This window comes from Macaca nemestrina, chromosome 16 (genome assembly GCF_043159975.1).
Source record: "Macaca nemestrina isolate mMacNem1 chromosome 16, mMacNem.hap1, whole genome shotgun sequence".
Classification (NCBI taxonomy): Eukaryota; Metazoa; Chordata; class Mammalia; order Primates; family Cercopithecidae; genus Macaca; species Macaca nemestrina.
Window position 1 is genome coordinate 5,610,671 of NC_092140.1, and position 19,735 is coordinate 5,630,405.

At 36.2% G+C, this 19,735-nt stretch overlaps 1 protein-coding gene across 3 annotated transcripts in view; it reads right to left on the bottom strand.

Moving 5' to 3' along the window:
- Positions 1 to 19,735, bottom strand: part of LOC105485318 (TNF superfamily member 13b) — a 73,952-nt gene that overhangs the window by 26,620 nt on the left and 27,597 nt on the right. For 2 of the 3 annotated variants that reach the window (XM_011747603.3, XM_071081058.1), the window contains 2 exons: positions 10,353 to 10,487; positions 10,163 to 10,247 (listed from right to left, as the gene is read on the bottom strand). In XM_011747603.3, the coding sequence (XP_011745905.1) occupies positions 10,163 to 10,247; positions 10,353 to 10,487 (220 nt within the window). Of the gene's footprint in view, positions 1 to 10,162; positions 10,248 to 10,352; positions 11,346 to 19,735 lie in introns of those variants that run through there. The other variant, XM_011747602.3, reaches the window with a different exon arrangement.

Genomic DNA, 19,735 nt, shown 5'->3' on the forward strand with positions numbered 1-19,735 from the left:
GGAGTTCAACTAATAATGAAGTTTGAATGGTTTAAATTTTTAACTTTTGTTCAATTTAGATTCCATCTCTTATCCACTTCATTTTAACAAATTTACTGAGGACTTAATCTACATCAGGTGTTGTGCTGAGAATAGAAAAAAAAAAAAAAAAAAAAAAGCGGATGCCATCCCTGCCCCCAGGGAGTTTACAATCCAGTGGAAGAAATGGGTATTACTCATCATCACACGGACAGAATTAAAGTTTCAACTTTAATTCCTGGTGCCCGGGCCGGGCATTTGATCCAATCAGGAAGGCTTCTCTGGGAGGTGACACTTCAACTAAAACCAGAAAAAAAGAGGAGCAATAGGAGCATCACGGACAAAATTAACAGTTCATAAATCTATGCAGAGGGTGATGTTAGGAGGGACACAGAGAGAGAAGGAGGAAGATGAGGAGCATAGCAGCCCAAATTCGGATCCCTACCTCACCATTCCTGACAACTCCATTAGCCTACCAAGTTGTGGCTCTCTTTTCCACAATTCCTAGTCCATCATTTGCATTTCCTCCTGAATTATATTTCTAAGTGCAAATTTGTTCTTCTCATTCGAATGCTTACAATTCACTCACTGCATCTCCCTGGAATACAAACCAGTTCCTCCACGCCCTGGCCCAGTCAACATTCAGTCTCATGCATGTCACCCACCCACACCCAGTTGTACTTAAACACACCTCAGAATGACAGGTCATCTTCCGTGCTTCCACGACTGTATGTCTGCTGTTCCCTCCTACTAAATATACTTTACCTTCTATCCAGTGGAACTCCATTCATCCTTCAGTACTCAAATCAAATACAAACTTTTTCTACAATCCTTTAAGCTACATATTTCATCCCACTATACTTTACATATCATCTATTGAAATACATGTTACTATACACACGATCGTTTCTGTAACTGTTTCTCTCCCTAGATTGTGAATCACTTGATATTAAGGACAATCATTCACAAATTTTCAGTGTCTGATTTACAGCAGACTTTAAAAAAAATCCGTGGAATAATATACGAAACAATATTTACATGAAAAATAGTACTGAATTTTTCCAAACAATTCTTAAAAACCAGTCACTAAATCCAGCTTTATAAAACATGTTAAATCAAATTAAGTCAATGCTTGAGGGAAAAGGGGTTCCATAAAACAAAACAATTTCCATGAATTGTGGACCCTCTCATAATAGACTTTGAACCCTCAGTTATGTAGCAAACACTTTCCGAAGAGAAAATCTTAGTAATACATTTTTGAATCTCTATCCACAGAAGTGTAGCACTCTATAATATTTTTAAAGTAAGTGGTTGTGCACCATTTTCCTAAAATGTCTTAATTTGTAATTTCCAGAGGCTTCAGTGGGGCAGACAGAAGAGAAAAAGGCCTGAAAGTGAGACTTCATAGCTGCTGTCAGGAGCTGTCACAGCACAGTTATTCCCCTTTCTCTTACCCTTCCCTGTGTCAAACAGCCTGATGAGGAGGAGGTGGAAGAGGAAGAGAAGGGGAGGAGGAGGAGGAAGAGGAGGGGAGGAGGAGGAAGGGGAGGAGGGGAGGAGGAGGAATGGGAAGAGGAGAGGAGGAGAGAAGGAGGACAAAGAGAAAGGGAGGAGGAGGAAGGGGAAGAGGAGGAAGAGAAGGGGAGGAGGAGGAAGAGAAGGGGAGGAGGAGGAAAAGGAGAAGGAAGAGAAGGGGAGGAGGAAGAAGAGAAGGGGAGGAGGAGGAAGAAAAGGGGAGGAGGAGGAGGAAGAGAGGGGAGGAGGAAGGGGAGGAGGAGGAAGGGAAGGGCAGGAGGAAGAGGAGAAGGAAGAGAAAGGTAGGAGGAAGAGAAGGGGAGGAGGAGGGAGAGGAGGGGAGGAGAACAGAGAGGAGGTAGAGGAGGAAGAAGAGAAGGGGAGGAGGAGGAAAAGAAGGGGAGGAGGAGGAAAAGAAGGGGAGGAGGAGGAAGAAGAGGAAGAGAGGAGCAGAGGCGGAGGAGAGGAGAGGAGCAGAGGCGGAGGAGAGGAGAGGAGCAGAGGTGGAGGAGAGGAGTGGGGAGGAAGAAAGCTCGAATTTGCAAAAACCTCTTAAACAGATCAGCACTTGCAAAAATTTACAAATTTAGAAGAGGAAAGGGATAATATAAAGATGTTTGCATGCCTACTAAATTTAGTATGCCTACTAAAACAAGACCTTTTCTTGAATTATTTCTGTTTCCTATTTCTATCTTGTCCTCATAACCTCAGATATTCTGTCCTCTTACCCAAGTTTGCTCCATCTTCAAACCCACTTCAGCTCTCTTGACCACAGTCTAGATAATCTCGCAGTCTGTGATCTCTACCACTAACAGCATTCTCTGATTCCTCAACTTGATGTCTCTCTCACTGGCAATAATCGTAATACCCTGGAGCTTGTCAGACCCAATACTTTTTCTCAAATCTGGTGTCACATTTGAAAATTAAGCATGTACAGCTATTATCATTGAAAAAAATCAGAATTTACAGTCAATAGATAATGAATTCAAATCTTACCTCTCCAATCAATTAGTGACACTTAATTTTGAAGCATTTTAAATCTGTATAGTGACGTCAGAGACATGTGAACCAGAGCAACTCCATCTTGAATAGGAGCTGGGTAAAATAACTGAGACCTAGTGGGCTGCATTGCCAGATGGTTGAGGCATTCTAAGTCACAGAATGAGATAGGAGGTCAGCACAAAATACAGGTCATAAAGACGTTGCTGACAAAACAGATTGCAGTAAAGAAGCCAGTCAAAACCCACCAAAACCAAGATGGTGAGGAGTGACCTCTGGTGGTTCTCACTGCCACACTCCCACCAGCGTCATGATCGTTTACAGATGCCATGGCAACGTCAGGAAGTTACCCTATATGGTCTAAAAAGGGGAGGCATGAATAATCCACCCCTTGTTTAGCATATCATCAAGAAATAGCCATAAAAATGGGCAACTAGCAGCCCTCGGGGCTGCTCTGTCTATGGAGTAGGCATTCTTTTAGTCCTTTACTTTCCTAATAAACTTGCTTTCACTCTGTGGATTTGCCCTGAATTCTTTCTTGCATGAGATCCAAGAACCCTCTCTGGGAGTCCGGATCGGGACTCCTTTCCTGTAACATTTCTCTGGTAACCACAGAAGGGACCATAGTACAGAAACCCTCGACCCAAAGATTAACTTTGGGTAAGTTTTGGGTCCTGTAACAATGGGAATAGCAATATCCATTTCATACTGTTGCGAAAATAGACTGAAGTCATAATTTAGATGTGTTTTATGAATTGTAAGTAACATCTATTTTATTGTTCTTTTAAATTTTGCATCAATTTGGCTTAACTTCTCCAACTATTAATTAGCTTGCTGAGAGAGGCAATTTATTTTCTGGGTTGCAGTTTTCTCATCTAAAACGAAAACAATAATGCCCAGCTAACAGAGTTGTTCAGAAGTTAAATGATATACATTCCCAGAGCCCAACACAGTGCTTGCACCTGAAACATGCTTAATAATTGTTACATTGCTCTCCTCTTCTCTGTATATTATGGAGTGCCTACCTCAGATATTTGCAGAAACAGTGGGTGACAAATCTATTCGAAGAGAAACCTTCTCTTTCTCTAACTCTTCAGAAACGTTAGTGTCTTTTAAAAAAATATATCGCCACGACAAAAATGCAGCTGCTCAATGCAGTTCTTTTAAGTAGGAGTTGATCTATAAAAAGAATAAGCATTAAAACTAACATTTTCCATTCACATGGAAGTATTGATAAAAACAACACAGGCATAAACATTTTGAATTTATTTAAAAAATCACCTACCCATGTCTGCAATGTTAAAAAAAAAATAAGTCAAAAGTATAAAGAATTATTGAGCTTTCAAGAAGAGACAGAAGGGCTTAATTAACCTGGCCTCTCCATTCAAAATGGAGCCACACTTCTTTCCCTTCCTCACCCTTCACATTCCTGATACCCATTACCTGGCCCTAACCATTTAACGTTTTCAACATATTTACCATGTTTTGGTATTTTAATTTGCTAATTAACTATATGTACTATCATTTTTCTGTTTCTCTTCAACTCACGATAATGTAAGATTGTGTAAAAGAGACATAATATCACATGTGGCTGTGTGGAATGATTTGTTTCCTAGCTCTTCCGTTTCCCAAAATCTCAAGCTTAACAAGAACAGGTCAAAGATTTGGTTGGAAGGTCAGTGTTTTCAATTTTAAATACTTTTCCAGAAATTGAGCAGAAGACAGTTCTTGCAACATTGAAAAAAAGTCTCAGTATTGAAGCAGGGGAAAAGAAAACTCTCAGGGAAAGCTCTGGTCAAAGATCGCCTAAGCAGCAGCCAGCTGGTTCTGTTCCACGAAGGAACACACCCTTGCTGGGTAAGAGGCTCAAGTTAGACTAATTTTGATAAGGGCTGGATGGTCAAGTTCTACACTGCATGCTTCCAACACTCATGTCACAGCCTGGAACTCACAGCTAAGCCAGAAATGCCAACCAGGCAAAGACTGGACATTACAGACTGGTCAGACATCTCATCTTTCCTTGCAAAGGAGTTGGACTTTGGATTTCAAAAAAGAAGACTCAAAAATAGTATTGATATCTTTACTTTTAGCAACTAGAAAGGTTTATCCTATAGAAAACTTAACTTATAATATTAGGTGTTTGTTTATATATGCTACATTCAAAATTTTAATTTAAAAAATGGTAAATACAGTGTGATATCCTGATGGATCCTAAAACATAAAATCATTAGTGGAAACACTCGTGAAATTCAAATTAAGTGTAGAATTTAGCTAATAGTTAAGTCTCAATGTTGGTTTCCTTTTTGTAATGAAATACCACAGTCATATAAGATGTTAGGATTAGGGAAGCTGGATGGGGTACATGCCAACACTCTGTACTCTTTGCAAGCTGTGTGTAATTCTTACACAATCCCAAGCTCACTTAAAAATGAAGAAAAATATAACTTAAAGTAGATTGACCAAAATCTCACAATAATTATTTGGAGGGTAAACTATGGACAATTTTTTCTATTCTTGCTTTACATTACTTTGAATTGTTCATGTTTTTACCATTATTTTATTATTATAATTGAGACAATTATAATAAACATTATCAATAAAAATAATTTTGTCTTTCTGTAACCTAAAACACATAAATTTCCAATAGTTATTAATTAACAGGAAAGAAAATACAAAGGTTACCTAATTTTAACAATAAACCTTTTTAGGTCAGTGATAACCCATTCGAAACAATTCACTTTCTTGACAGACTCTAAAGACGTTTATCTTTAGGTTCTTAAAATTAATAAAATTATAGTTAAGTGATGTTCAAAATGTGGATCTTCATGATTCCATTTGTAAATAAATTTTATTATGTAATATTTTCAAAGCCATATTGTTTTAGTTATTTTTTAAATTGGGAATATCTCCAAACAGAGTTATGGGCTTAAAAGTGAATTTTTGGCTAATATGAGCTATTTGGCAATTTTTTAATCCTGGATTTCCCCACATTTCTGTTTATTATACTACAATCAAAAATGGTATTATGAAATGCATTAAGCTTAATGAGATTTTGGTTTGAAACACAAAGTAATTAAGAAAAACAAAACTAAAGCCAAAGTACTAAATTCTAAAATTAAGAAATTAAGTAAAATCACTGTTTACCCATGGGATGCCTGGAAGAGAGTATCACTGGGACATGTTGGCTGATGGTAATTCCCCTCCCTTCATCTACAGTTTGTGTGAAGTTCCAATAAAAATACTTGGTTCTAAAACATGTAGACAATTAATAAACATGAACATAAATAAACACTTTAAAAGTAAAAAGGACAACTTACGGTTTTGAGTCCTATTGAAAATAAATCAGAACTTGAATGAAAACAAAAATCAAAGAAAGCTGCATAGAATTTTCTCAATGCCAAAAAATTTCTACTAAAAAAAGTCCTTGTGTTACAACTTTTTTGGGAATATAAACATTAATTTTGGAGTATGCTAAACAAAATAAATTTTCCCTCCACCAAAGAATAGTATCTAGAGCAACATTAAAATGAATTTCATAATTTTATTAACAAGGAATAGTAGACATCACCTGTCATTAAGATTCTTATCTTCAAACCTTCCACCTTGGATTTATGAATGTTATGAGTGTCCATACTATGTCCTATTTGAGTATATACACATAACACACACACTATATATATACACACACACATATATATATTTGTGTATATATGTATGAATATATATTTATGTATATATATTTGTGTGAATATATATTTATGTAAATATATTTGTATAAATATATATATTTGTTCATATATATATATGAACAAATACAGTTGATCCTTGAACAACACAGGAGTTAGGGTCACTGATCCCATGCAGTCAAAAATTTGTGCTTAACTTTTGACTCCCAAAATCTTAACTACGAACAGCCCACTGTTGACCAGAAAGAAGCCTTTCTGATAACAAAAACTCAATCAATACGTATTTCATAAATTGTATGTATTATGTAGTGTATTCTTACAATAAAGTAAGCTAGAGAAAAGAAAATGTTACTTAAAAAATCATAAGGAAGAGAAAAGGCATTTACCATTCATTAAGTGGAAGTGGATCATTAGAGAGTTCTTCATTCTTCACATTGAGTGAGCTAAGGGGGAGGAGGGAAAGGAGGGGGTAGTCTTGTTGTCTCAAGGGTGAAAAGTGGAAGAATATCCACATATAAGTGGACCCTCGCAGTTCAAACCTGTGTTGTTCAAGGGTCAGCTATAATGTCATGACCCTTCTTTGCTTCTTGGGAGCATTTCCAGCATCATTAGTCACACTTTCCATAGGTCTCATGGTGTTATTCAAGGTTTATGATATTGCATTAAGCAAGATGAAAAATACACACAAATAATGAGAAATCATTCTTACTGCAATTCCCAATTTATTGGAGATACAACTGGCTCATGCAGAGATGATGAGCATCACATGGTGTTTTAAGCAGATACACCACTTGAGCTCACTGCAGTAGCAACAGGAGGTGGCTATGAAATTATTACAGTAGTACAATATGTACCACAGTTAATTTTATGCAGTTATGACTTAATACTGCATGTTTATGTTTGTTTCCATTTCTCTAGACTACAAATGGCGCCATGTACAGTCTGTTTGTATGCATATGTTTTGAGAATTTTTAACTGTTGTGTATATTTTATGATAGTAATAAGAAAATACACTAGTATCTACATATATTTTATCCATTCATGACATGGCTAATTAATCTTAATATTTTCAACATTTCAAGGATACGCAGTTCTTCCATGAGTTTTTTCAAGTTATTGCAAATCTACAAACAATTTTCCAATAGGTTTATTGAAAAAAAAATCCACCTGTAAGTGTACCCATGCTGTTAAAACTTGCGTTGTTCAAGTCTCAACTGCGTGCAATATATACCTATATGCACACTGTATCAAGCTTTATTAAAAAGTCTAGGACAAACCATGAAATAATTATAGTAACTACTTCTGGGCTGTGGAAAACTGGGTACATGTTTTTTCACTTTGTTTGAATCTACAAATTGCAAATCATTTGGTGAGAGATTCTCATCAGTATACTATTCCTGGATACCATTAAAACACAAATACATGAAAGTATTAATAGGAGAATTTTGGGACAATGTGACCCAAGAAGATATTTCTTTCCTACTCTATTATTTTTTTCCTTCTTCAATCTGCTGAAATGAGTCTACACCTTTTTTTAAATTGTAAAGTTAAAGTTTATTTTTAAAACTAGTATTTAGAAACAGGAGGATACTAGCAGTGAAGGTTAAGGAGATTGAAGAATCCTGACCCTACTAGTTATTGAAGCCTCTTATAATACAAATGACCTTAAAAAGATTATTTAAAGCATATAAATAGAATAATTAATCAATGAAAAAAAAGAGTCTCACATAGATTCAACTCTTATGAGGAACTGAATGAAACACAGTAAGCTTTTCAACACCAAGGAGTTACAAAGAACTATTTAATACATTTGGTTGCGATAGCAGTTTGGAAGGAAGAAAGAGAGAGGGGGAAGTTAAAGCCAATGCAAGATGATTCATCAAAATAAACAACAGATGGACTAATGAGTTCAAACAAAACACTCAACTATCAAAAAGTCAAAGTGGCGGGGAGTCAACTACTTAACAAATCATGAACAAATGTATTTTTAGCTTTAATATTAGGGAAAAATTTTTAAAGATTATCGCTTTACTATAAAGAAATGCAAAATGTTCAAGTAAAAAAAGCAGCAAAACCGTTTAAATATTTACATCAAAATTTTGATCAATAATCAATATATCTAATTAGGAAGAGCTTATCCAAAATTATAAAAACATGGGACAGACAACTGGAGACAGTTATAAATAAAAATTTGCAAAAGATAAAACTATAAATAATCACAATATGCAGAAAGTTTATTCATATTAGTAAACAAGCAACACATCAAAATAAATGTGAGATACTGTTTTACAACTACTAAACTAGTCAAAATACATTTTAAAAATAACATGCTAGCAAGAATGTGGAGAACTGGTACACCACATTTTTGATTGCATGTGTAACTCATTTGGAAAACAATATGGCAGTTGGAAACAAGGGAGATGAAGATGTTTCTTCTCCCTAGCTCAGCTATTTCACTATATGGATTTTATATGGAATATATAATTTCACAGAAATAAAAGAATTCTGTACAAAACTTTTGCACATTTTATTATAACAAAGAGAATAGAAATAACTAAAACAATTGTTAGATAAATTTATACAGATATATGAAAAATACTTAGAAATAGGAAAAATCCTTATTGTATAAGTCAAAACAAAAAATGTCATAGTATATATTTCATATTATTTTCAATTATGTCAGAAATATAGATTATAAAGTGCAAACAATAAAAATAATTGATGTGTTAAAATAATAAAAATGTGCATGTTTCCTAGTTTAAGCCCAGTTATTCCTGATCACTGGTACAAAGATATAATAACCAGATACCAAAAATTACGGTTTTATAAAATAAGAAATAATTTTTTTATGAATAAAGCATATAGTCAAAAAATAAATTTATAGTCAGGGTACCTCACACGTGTGTGTGTGTGTGAGAGAGAGAGAGAGAGAGAGACAGAGATGGAAGGGTCCCTGGTCTATCTCTCACTACGTTTCTTATGTAATTCTCTCCAGAAGTGAAAATACACATAAATTATTGCAAGTATTCTGTGGACTTCATAGAGCCACTGTGAAGGTTAAACAAAATAGTATGTTTGAAAATGCCTATTCTGGTCTATAGCTGTACGATACGTTCCAGGTGTTCAAAAATATTCTTTCAATATATTTAATAGAAGGACAATAATATCAAGAAGTTGTTACATTATAATTTAATAAATGTAATACAAAGACTCTTTTCTTCACCTTCAAATGAAAGAACTAGAGCTGATAATTTTGGTAGGCCCTACCAACTCTGTAGAGTTCTGGGGAATGAGCAGAACATGAAGAAAGTCAGAAATCACTAAAGGATGATGATAAGAAGATGATAAATGCATGGAAAAGCATACCTTAAAGAAAAGCTTTAAAATCTGTGTGTGTGTGTGCGCGCGTATGTGTGTGTAAAATAACCTTTTTAACAAATAAACAAAATTAAAGCACAACATACAGGGCCTTTCATTACAACCTTTACCTGGTTTCACAACATGTAATGCACATTCAGAAAATAGATGTCTATCACTTTCTATGACCGAGATAAGCAAAGTCTAAATCTAACACGTAGGGCTTTTTTTGATTTTTCTGGAACGATGAATAATGCTTCTCACATGGGAGGGCATTATCTACTTGAGGAAACACATATGGCCCTTTTACCTCCTCTGTGCTTAATGCACAGATAAATACTTACACATGCACAGAGAAATGCTTCCACTCACACCATCTGCTCATTGGAGGAAAAAGCACACCCATGTAGCCTATTACATTTGCCAGTGCTGGGGCTTTGCTCTAAAGCAATGTCTGCTTTGGATGGCAAATTTTATAGTCTCTCTTTAATAGGTTCATAGAGGGGATACTCACCTCTAGCTCCCCCACACTAGATGTTTTTCTCTAATCCCTGACTCCTAAGGGAGTGTCTGCGCCCAAAACATACCTGTTTCTTCTGCACCCTGAATAGCACGCTTATTTCTGCTGCTCTGACTGGAGTTGCCTTCTCCTGGAGCTGGTGGTTCAAAGATCTATGAACAGAAAAATTCCACATTATTGGAAAGACAGCTGAGGCGAGGGAGAGGCAGCAGTGTAGGCAGGATCTTGCCTGAGGCTTGCAGCTGCTGCAAACTCACTTTCAGTCCCGCGGTGACAGCTGGAGCTTCCCCCAGACCGGCCTTGGGGGCTCTTGCTCTTGCTGGCAGCTTCTCCGCGTGGTGGCCCTGCAGCTCTGCCCGGAGGCTGGCCAGGTCCCCTTGCAGGGCGGCCACCTGGTAGAAAGACACCACCATGAGGCAGCAAGACAGCAGTGCCAGCAGCAAGGCTGCAGCCAGCAGCTTTCTGTCTTTGGAGGATCGAACAGAGGGGCTTTCCTTCTGTGGGAGGATGGAAACACACTCCTTCAGTTTCATTTCTTCTCTTTTCTTAAGGCAAGAAGTAAGGCGTGACTGCTCCCTTTCTGTGGAGTCATCCATATCACTACTTGAACTTTGAAGGTTGGGGCCTTTAGAATAAGTGACCACAGGGAATGGATCATTTCCTGTTATCTGTGTTTGTTGATGTCCTGTGTGCACTACATGGCAGGGCTTGGCTCACCCCTCAGGAGAGTTCTCCTGAATTTTCTTCTTTCTGCCTTTCTGCATCTCTACCCCTACTGTACAGTAGGTTTGCTGGCATTTACCCTCCAATTGGATTGCTCAATCTGTCTTCCTCATTTCACTTTCAGTTTTTGTAAGAATTTCAAAGTCATCTCACAACACTCACGCTCAAGTAGATTTAAAGCCCCTTAAATCTGCTGGGGAAACTTGGAGTTTGGATTGGCACCTTCAAGGGAAAGCTTTTAAGATATGCACAGGTCTAAGAAGCCCACCATTAAGCATAGTAAGGGAACTGTGTCTGCTTGGGGCCACGTGGCTTCATAAGGAAGGGGGAAAAGCAGCTGAACGTTCCTGCTGCTGTCATAAAAATAATTAATGTGAAGGTCACATAAGCTAAGTGCTTTAGCATTGACTTGTTCTTAGCTAGAGAGTGATTTATTAACAGTCTTCAAGTATGAAATAAAATGGAGAATCCTTGAAGGAAGTGTGGAAGTAAGTCCACTGGGAAATATTCATATTATTATACTAATAATGTCATAAAAAGAATGAGACTAAATTTTACAGACATATTTAGATTAGCTATCTGAAGGATTCCCTAAATATAAGTGAACATATTTTTAAGGAAAACATGCATAAACTTTTTTCTTCTGAGACTCATCACTGAAACTCTATCATGCATATGAATGGCCTGTCCCGAGGAGCCTGGTCTCAGCTTTGCTGCTCAGACTTCTGAAGCTTTAAGTCCCTACTCAGTCTGATACTAGTTGAGGAGAATCAGCCTTCTCTCCAGCTCCAAATGCCTGACTGCTACCATCAACCACTCTCAAGTAGCTTTTCTACAACTCCCATGTTGACTGTGCGGCAGCCTAACAGGTCGGTATACAAGAGGTCCTTGATCAAACAAGAGCCACCTTAGCTTTTGATTTTTCTGTTGTTGACTTGGGGACCTGTGAGGACTATTGCATTAATTCTAGTCCTGCCTTATCCTGATAGCTGGTTCCTGGACATTCCCCAGTTTCTCACTCTTTGCCCCAGCATTGAAATATTGATTCATCTTTCAATTAACATTACTGAGCACTTAGGAAGCCCTGGGTAGTCACTACTCCCCTATGGACTAAGACTGGTGAGCTTTAGTTCTGTCTCACTCTACATTTCCATACAGTCTTCAGTAAGAAATTTACAGAAATAACATAGTGCAGAGTGGAGAACTCTAGACCCAGGCTTCTAGACTGCAAATCCTGCCTCACCCCTCACTCTCCTTAGGCAAAGTACTTAAACTCTCTGTGATTCCATTTCCTCACCTCTGAATTCGTATGACGGTATTAACTGTCCCTGAGATACGTAATGAGGCTTACAAGAATGTGGAAACAAATTACACTTTGGATGCTTCCATTTAAAAAAAAAATTATTTCCACAGTTTTGGGGGAATAGGTGGTATTTGATTACATGATTAAGTTATTTAGTGGTGATTTGTGAAATTTTGGTGCACCCATCACCCGAGCAGTGTAGACTTTGAGCCCAATTTTTAGTCTTTTATTCCTCACACCCCTCCCACCCTTTCCCCTGAGTCCGTAAAGTCCATTATATCATTCTTATGCCTTTGCATCCTTGCAATTGAGCTCCCACTATGAGTTAGAACATGCAATGTTTGGTTTTCCATTCCTGAGTTACTTCACTTGGAATAATAGTCTCCAATCCCATCCAGGCTGATGTGAACGCCATTAATTCATTCCTTTTTATGGGTGAGTAGTATTCCATCATATATATGTACCACAGTTTCTTTATCCACTCATTGACTGACGGGCTCTTGGGCTGGTTCTACATTTTTGCAATTGTGAATTGTGCTGCCATATATATGTGTGTGCAAGTATGTTTTTCATATAACGACTTATTTTCTTCTGGGTAGATACCCAGTAGTGGGACTGCTGGATCAAATGGTAGTTCTACTTTTAGTTATTTAAGGAATCTCCACACTGTTTTTCACGGTGGTTGTACTAAATGATTGGGGAAATGCAAATCAAAAGCACGGTGTGATGCTTCCAGTTTTTCATTCACTTTTATTCTTTACATTCAAAGTATGAATGAAACATTTTTCAGTTACAAACAGTGCTCTAATAGACATTTTCTACAAGTGTGCTTGTAACATCTGCAAGGGTTTCCCAGCAAATGTCTGCTGAGGGATAAGCACATCTTCACTTTTACAGGCGCCACCCAGTTACCCTCTGATGAGTTCCCATTTCCTCATTGTCTCACTACAAAATGACGCAGTCAGACTTACTTGTTTTTACCATTAGGACTGTTCTTTTTTTTCCTTTGCATCTGCAAGTTTCCAAGATCTTTTTAAAATAACTCGTTATTATCATTATCCTGGCCTCAAAAATAGGCTGCTCTCTAATTTCTCTTACCTATAACTCCCACAATAAGGTGACTGTGCCCCAGTCTAACAGGTACATAGACAAGAGGTCCTTCCATCTTCCAGGTGGAAGTCTTCTTTTATAAGGATGTTTGTAAACGCTTTTGCATCAGGCATGACACAGTACAATTATTTTCTGTCAGTTCTTGTTCCAGATCAATTAGGGTAAGTCATACGGAGCAACCTTGCCATAAAAAATGGAATTCGTATGAAGATTGTATGAAGGCCTTCTTACTGAAAGTAATTGAGATCCTTCAGATTATGTGTTTGTGTATTCTTATGACCTAAATACATGCAGAAATGAAAGGATGCAAGGCAGTGCTAGAAAGCAACTTCTCTCTGCGTTTCGCTCAGGGTTTCCTGTAGCCACTGCTTCTCTCCGTCCGGTTGACATTCTCCCACTTCTGGCGAGTCATTCCCCTCCATATCCCTCAGAGAAAATTTTGAAGACAGGGAATGATTTGACTGCTTTAGGGAATTCTCTCTGCCTTCGTCACTCTGTTGGGCAGAGACTTTCATGCCTGACCATCTCAAAAGAAAGTCACTGGACAGCCTACACTCAGCCATTTTTAAACCAGTGGCCAATGTTTGTTGCGGCAACAAGCAGTACCATGCATAAAATGGGCGAGTGCTTCTTCCACGAAGGGCAGCCGTGGTGTCCCTCTGGCCAGAGGGACAGCAAGCAGGGATGGCAATGTGCACGTCCTCCACAGGGATCTGACAGTTGCATTTTCTCTAAAGACAGGTAGAAAACGAAGTGACATTCATGACTCTTCAATCTCTTATTCGATGAACAAAAGGAAGTTATTACTCCATAAATCGAGAATCTGTTTCCTGAAGAGGAAATGGTTTGGCAATAATTTAACAGAAATTCTGTTAAACAAGAAGTATATTCACGTTCATTGAATAATACACCACATCACAAGTTTATTCAGGGACAAAAGACCACGGTATCTGAGCCAGATTGTGCAGCGATCTTCTTATACTATATTCAGTGTTTACTGACAGTGTTTAGCTGCTTTTTACACACATCTTTTTCTCAATGTAAGTGTAAAGCATTCTTCTGTCATTCAATCAACAAACTGAGATACTAGTGCTTTGTGATTGATGAAACTGTTCTATCCACTCAGAAATAGGCAGATGGGGTTGAAAAGAATATAACTTGTGAGTTTGTCCGGGAGTCAGAAACAGCAGAAAATAAACATTCACTCTCTGACTACGTTCTTACACTGACAACCTCAAAAATATTTTTAAAAATGAATTATAAATTTCTGGCTAAATAGTGCTATAAAGAATTACAGGTTTGAGGAATCTCTCCTATGCCCCTTTTCTTTGAGGAAAAGGGTGTTTTTAACAAGGATTTAGACCAGTCAAGCATGGCGACAACAGCTCTTTTAGATCTGTAAATGTACCTAAAAGTATATCTAGATAAAATTGGCATCCTAAAGCACTCAGAATATGGAAAATAGCATGATATAGGTTAAGTATTGCATTTCAGGAAAATATGCTGTTTTCTGGTAGAAATATTATACATATATACATAAAATAATATATATAAAAATGTACAGATATACACACTATATATAATGGAGAGAGAGTATGTGCAGTAAGTTATTATATAGTTAAACTTGATTTAAAAGGCAAATGTTAATCACTGTATACAATTTTTAATTAAAAAAAATTTAATTCACATATTACATATGAGATACAGTGTTATGTTTTGATATATGTATACAATGTGTAACGATCAAATTAGGAAAATTAACATATCCATCACCTTAGACATTTATCATTTCTATCTGGTGAGAACATTGAAAATCCTGTCTTCTAGCTCTATTGAAATATGTAATATATTATTGTTAACAATAGCCGCCCTACTGTACAACGGAATACTGAAAATCGTTCTTCCTATCTAACCCTGACTTTGTACCAGGTGACAAACCTCCACCCCAATACCTCTGGTAACCACTCTCCTACTCTCTACTTCTATAAAATCAACTTTTTAAGATTGTACATGTAAGTGAGATTACACAGTATTTGTCTCTCTGTGCCTAGCTTATTTCACTTAATATAATGCCCTCCAGGTTCATCCGGGTGGCTACAAATGAGAGGATTTTATTTTTTATGGCTGAATAGTAGTCCACTGTGTTATACCACATTTAAAAAATTCATTCATCTACTGATGGGCACTTAGGTTGATTCCATATTTTGGCTATTGTGAATAGTGCTGAATCAACATGGGGATATTTCTTTGATACACTGATTGCTTTCTTTATAGACCTAGTGATGGAATTGCCCAAGCATGGTAGTTCTATTTTTAGTTTTTTGAGGAACCTCCATACTGTTTTCCATAGTGGCTGTACTAAATTTATATTCCCATTAACAGTGCACCAGCGTTCCCTTTCTCCACATTCTCACCAGGTAGAGGTCATTATGCTAAGTGAAATAAGCCAAGCATAAAAAGACATATATCACATGTTCTCATTCATATGTGGGAGCTAAAAAGGTAGTTCTTATGAATATAGAGAGTTGATAGGTGCTTACCAGTGGCCAGGAAGAGTAGGGAGAAGGGTGGAGGGATGAAGAGAGATTGATTAACGTTAGAAAAAATAAAACCTAATGCTTGATAGATTAGTAGGGCAACTATAGTTAGCATTAACCTGTTGTACATTTCAAAATAGCTAGAAGAGAATCATTTTAATGTTCCCACAAAACAAAAAGATAAATATTCAAGGTGATTAATATCCCAGTTACCCTGAATTGTTCTTTACATATTATATGATGTATCAAATTTTCACATATATCCTGAAAATATGTGCATCTGTTTTGTATCAATAAAACAAATAAATTTAAATTTAAATTTAATAAATGGACTGTAAATATTTTAATGATTTATTTTAAATTTTGCTTATTAACTTTTGAGAAGAGGATGGGGTTAAGAGTGTAGGCTCTGAAGCCAGAAGAAGCGTCTGTATGCCCACTTTTGCTTCACCATCTTAACAGAATCTTTCTTGCCCTAAATCTAGAAGCCGACTTTGTTTAGATCTCTATCTCTGTGGGATGCTGACATAATCTCACACTTTAGGGAAGTCCTAATCATGAAATCTACTCACGATGACTCCATCCACATCACCACTGATTGCTAAGGGTGGACAAATGAGACAGGCTTTTTACAGTTGGTTGTGAGGTGGTCTCCTGGGGGGAACTGCTAGGAGACAGTTCCTCATTCTTAAAGAGATTGACAAGAAAGAGATGCTGTTCTCCCAGTAGACATTACAAGCCTGCCCGTGATCACCGCGAACTGGCATCTTGCAACTGCCGTCAGGCCCAGACTGAAACACTGTTGACGAGAACATGATTCTGGAGGGAAGCTGGCTCTGTTAGGACATAATTGTCCTGCTGGATTACTCAACTCTTCACACTTGTTATTTGGATCATACTATTTCCTAACTGTTTATGCCAATGTGAGACAAGATTAGGTGTTAATTCATCCAAAGACATCCTAAATCTGCTAGTTAGATTAGCAGTTTGATTAGGATCCAAAGACATCCTAATTCTGCTAGTTTTAAGAATTGTAATCTTATACAACCAAAGAACTTTGTATAAGAGAGTTTTAAATGTTCTTTCAGAATTTTTCCAAATGTCCACTTTTTGAAACTGTGGTGTAAAGAGAAAAGGTCAACACCCACAAGCTAGAAAAACTAATTCATTTATTAAGAAGAGTCTTATATCCAGTTTTAATATAAAGTTATTTTTAAATAATTTAAGCTCTTTAATATGTTAGGAATCTTAAGAAAAAGTACTATTATGTGAAGATGTATTTAATGAATCTGTCTTTTCCATGTGGAACCAAAATAAATGTAGTCACCTCTTTCAGAAAAAAAACCGCAAAATCAGAATTTGTGCATCTCCATGTAAGAAGGGAATAATTTCAAACTAAGAAAAAAATAAGAGAGATATAGTGTATTCTGAGAAAACTGCAACATGAATGCATCTTTCTTCTCCTTTACTGACAGTTGTAAATTATCTTTCTTCTCTGAGCCATATTGCAGTAGAACTTAGAGGTAATTGGGTGTTAGTGAGGGACTTTTTGCTCTAATTGGCCCTAGATAGAGAAAAATAATGTTTTGAGGTTTATTTCTCAAGAGTATTTGTAGTACTATATCTGAGACCCAAGTCTCAATGGGTCTTAGATAGAATGATTGAGCAGAAATCTGTGGGCCCCAGGCAGTGACTACATCAGCCTCACAGGAATATGCCAAGTTTCCTAGGCCTCTGAGCACCCACAAAGGAAGTAAGTGTTTAGGGTTAGTCCTCCATGTCCCTAAAGCTGAGAGACTATCAGAGGATCACAAGAAACAAAAGTCTCCCCAAATGCCTCAGAGTAGACTAGAAGGTTCCCTGCTAGTCCAGTCCTGACTCATGGGTTAGACAGGACTTGATTTCTCACCTCCTGAGGCTAGACTGCCCCAGCTGAGCCATCAAATCAAACACAGGAGGTGTTTAAGAGAGATAAGCCATCAAAGAAGGAGAGCACAGAACATCCCAGCCTGCACACAACACAAAGGGATGGAGACAACTTGAATTTTAAAAACTAATAGAGGATTTAAGATTAAACTGAATAAATTTTTTAGGAACTAAAAAATCTCTCTATAGTTTTCAATTAAACAATTTAATATATGCATTGAAGAAAAGGATGGTCACTTTTGAGCACTGAGTTACTGGCCTGTAGGCTCAAACAGAATTAAAATCTCAAAACTCAGAGTGTTTTGCAACTCACATGCAAGAAAAATGGGAACATAAAAGGAGGGAGAGGATATAGATTAAACAGAGGCAATGACATAAAAACTTACAGGAGAAAATAATAATGCTTCTTAATCTATGAAAGACCTGAAACTACAGTTTGAAAGTGCTTATCAAGTCATAGGTTAAAATGCTGAGAAAATCTGTATGGGTAGCCTTTTGGAAAGAAAAAGGAAGGGAAGGAAGGAAGGAAGGAAGAAAGGAAGGAAGGAAGAGAGGGAGGGAGGGAGGGAGGGAGGGAGGGAAAAGTGCTGAGAAAAATCCACCCAGGTAATGTCTGATGGTATTACTGAATATAGAAAGAGTTGTTGGGATATGATGAAAATAAAGTATATAAAATCTTATAAAATGCATTTAAAGCTATTTTTATGAGAAAAAAATGGTATCTTTAATGGCATGGTTTAAAAAGAAGAACGGAAAGAAATAATCTGAGCATACAGTTCACAAAGCCCTAACAAGTTAAAAGGTGAAAACAAATTAAGCTAAAAGATAGGAGTAAAAAATATAAAAGAGATTAGTGAAATAAATAATAACTATACAATAAAGAGAATTAAAAATTGGTTATTTGAAATAACAAAGAAAATGAATAATTTGTAGTAAGACAAAGTAAAAAGAGAAAGTATGAAATTTAATAACAGAAATTTTAAAAGAGGGACATTTTAGAGCTATTACATCCTAAACAGGTAAGAGGATATTATGTATAAATTTGTGCAGTAAAATTAAGGGGAAATTGAAGTATACATGCATTTCTCTTGAGTACAAAAAAAAATGAAATAACAAAGTAGGTAAACCAATTGCAGAGGAAGGATATTCACCATTCACTCTTTCAGTATTGTTCTAGGTACTAGGCATACAAAAATTAAAACAGGGAGAAAAAAAGTCAGAAAGAAAAAAGAAAACTCCTGTGTCATGGAGTTAAATTCTATTGTATAAGATCATTTTAAACGATTTCAGTTTTTACTTGATAAATTTATACAAAATAGTTTCTCATCTGGTTTTTCATTTCTTTTGTATCTGTGGTTACACATTTAAAAAAATTGTATGCATATGATTTCTCCTTTTATTCTTGAAAGAATAGCTAAAACTTATCTGCTTTGTTACTGTCATGTAAGTAATCAGCAGATGGTTCTATTATCATTATGATTTGTCTCATTCTACTTAAGTTTGTTTTGTTGTTTTCTTTAGTCTGACTTCTTCAGTTGAGTGTTCAAACATTCATTTCCTTTCTTATTTGTTGATAGGCTATTAAAATTCCTATGAGCATTGCTTAGTAAAATTTAATGATATCAGGTATGTATTGTGTTTTATTGTTTTTTATATATTGTGCTTATTTTCTAGAAAATATTAATAATATAAATTAATCTAAAAATTTTCTTTGGATTTCCAATTTGACTTAAAAGTTATTTAAGAGATATTTGTTAATTTGTTTTAATTTCCAGAATTTTTTTTCATTTTTCTCACTAACTTCTATTTTATTATATTGCATTCAGATTATTTTCTCTCACTATTTCTATTTACAAAGTTTAATCAGAGTTTCTTTAGGGATTAATAGTATTGTCATTTGTGTGAATACAACATAGCTACTTGAAAAGAAGGGATATCCTTAATAATTTTATTATTTTAGTCTACAATATCTCCATTTTTGTTTATATGATGTCATAGAATAATACAGATGAGTAAAATTTCCCATATCTACTGTTTTTTC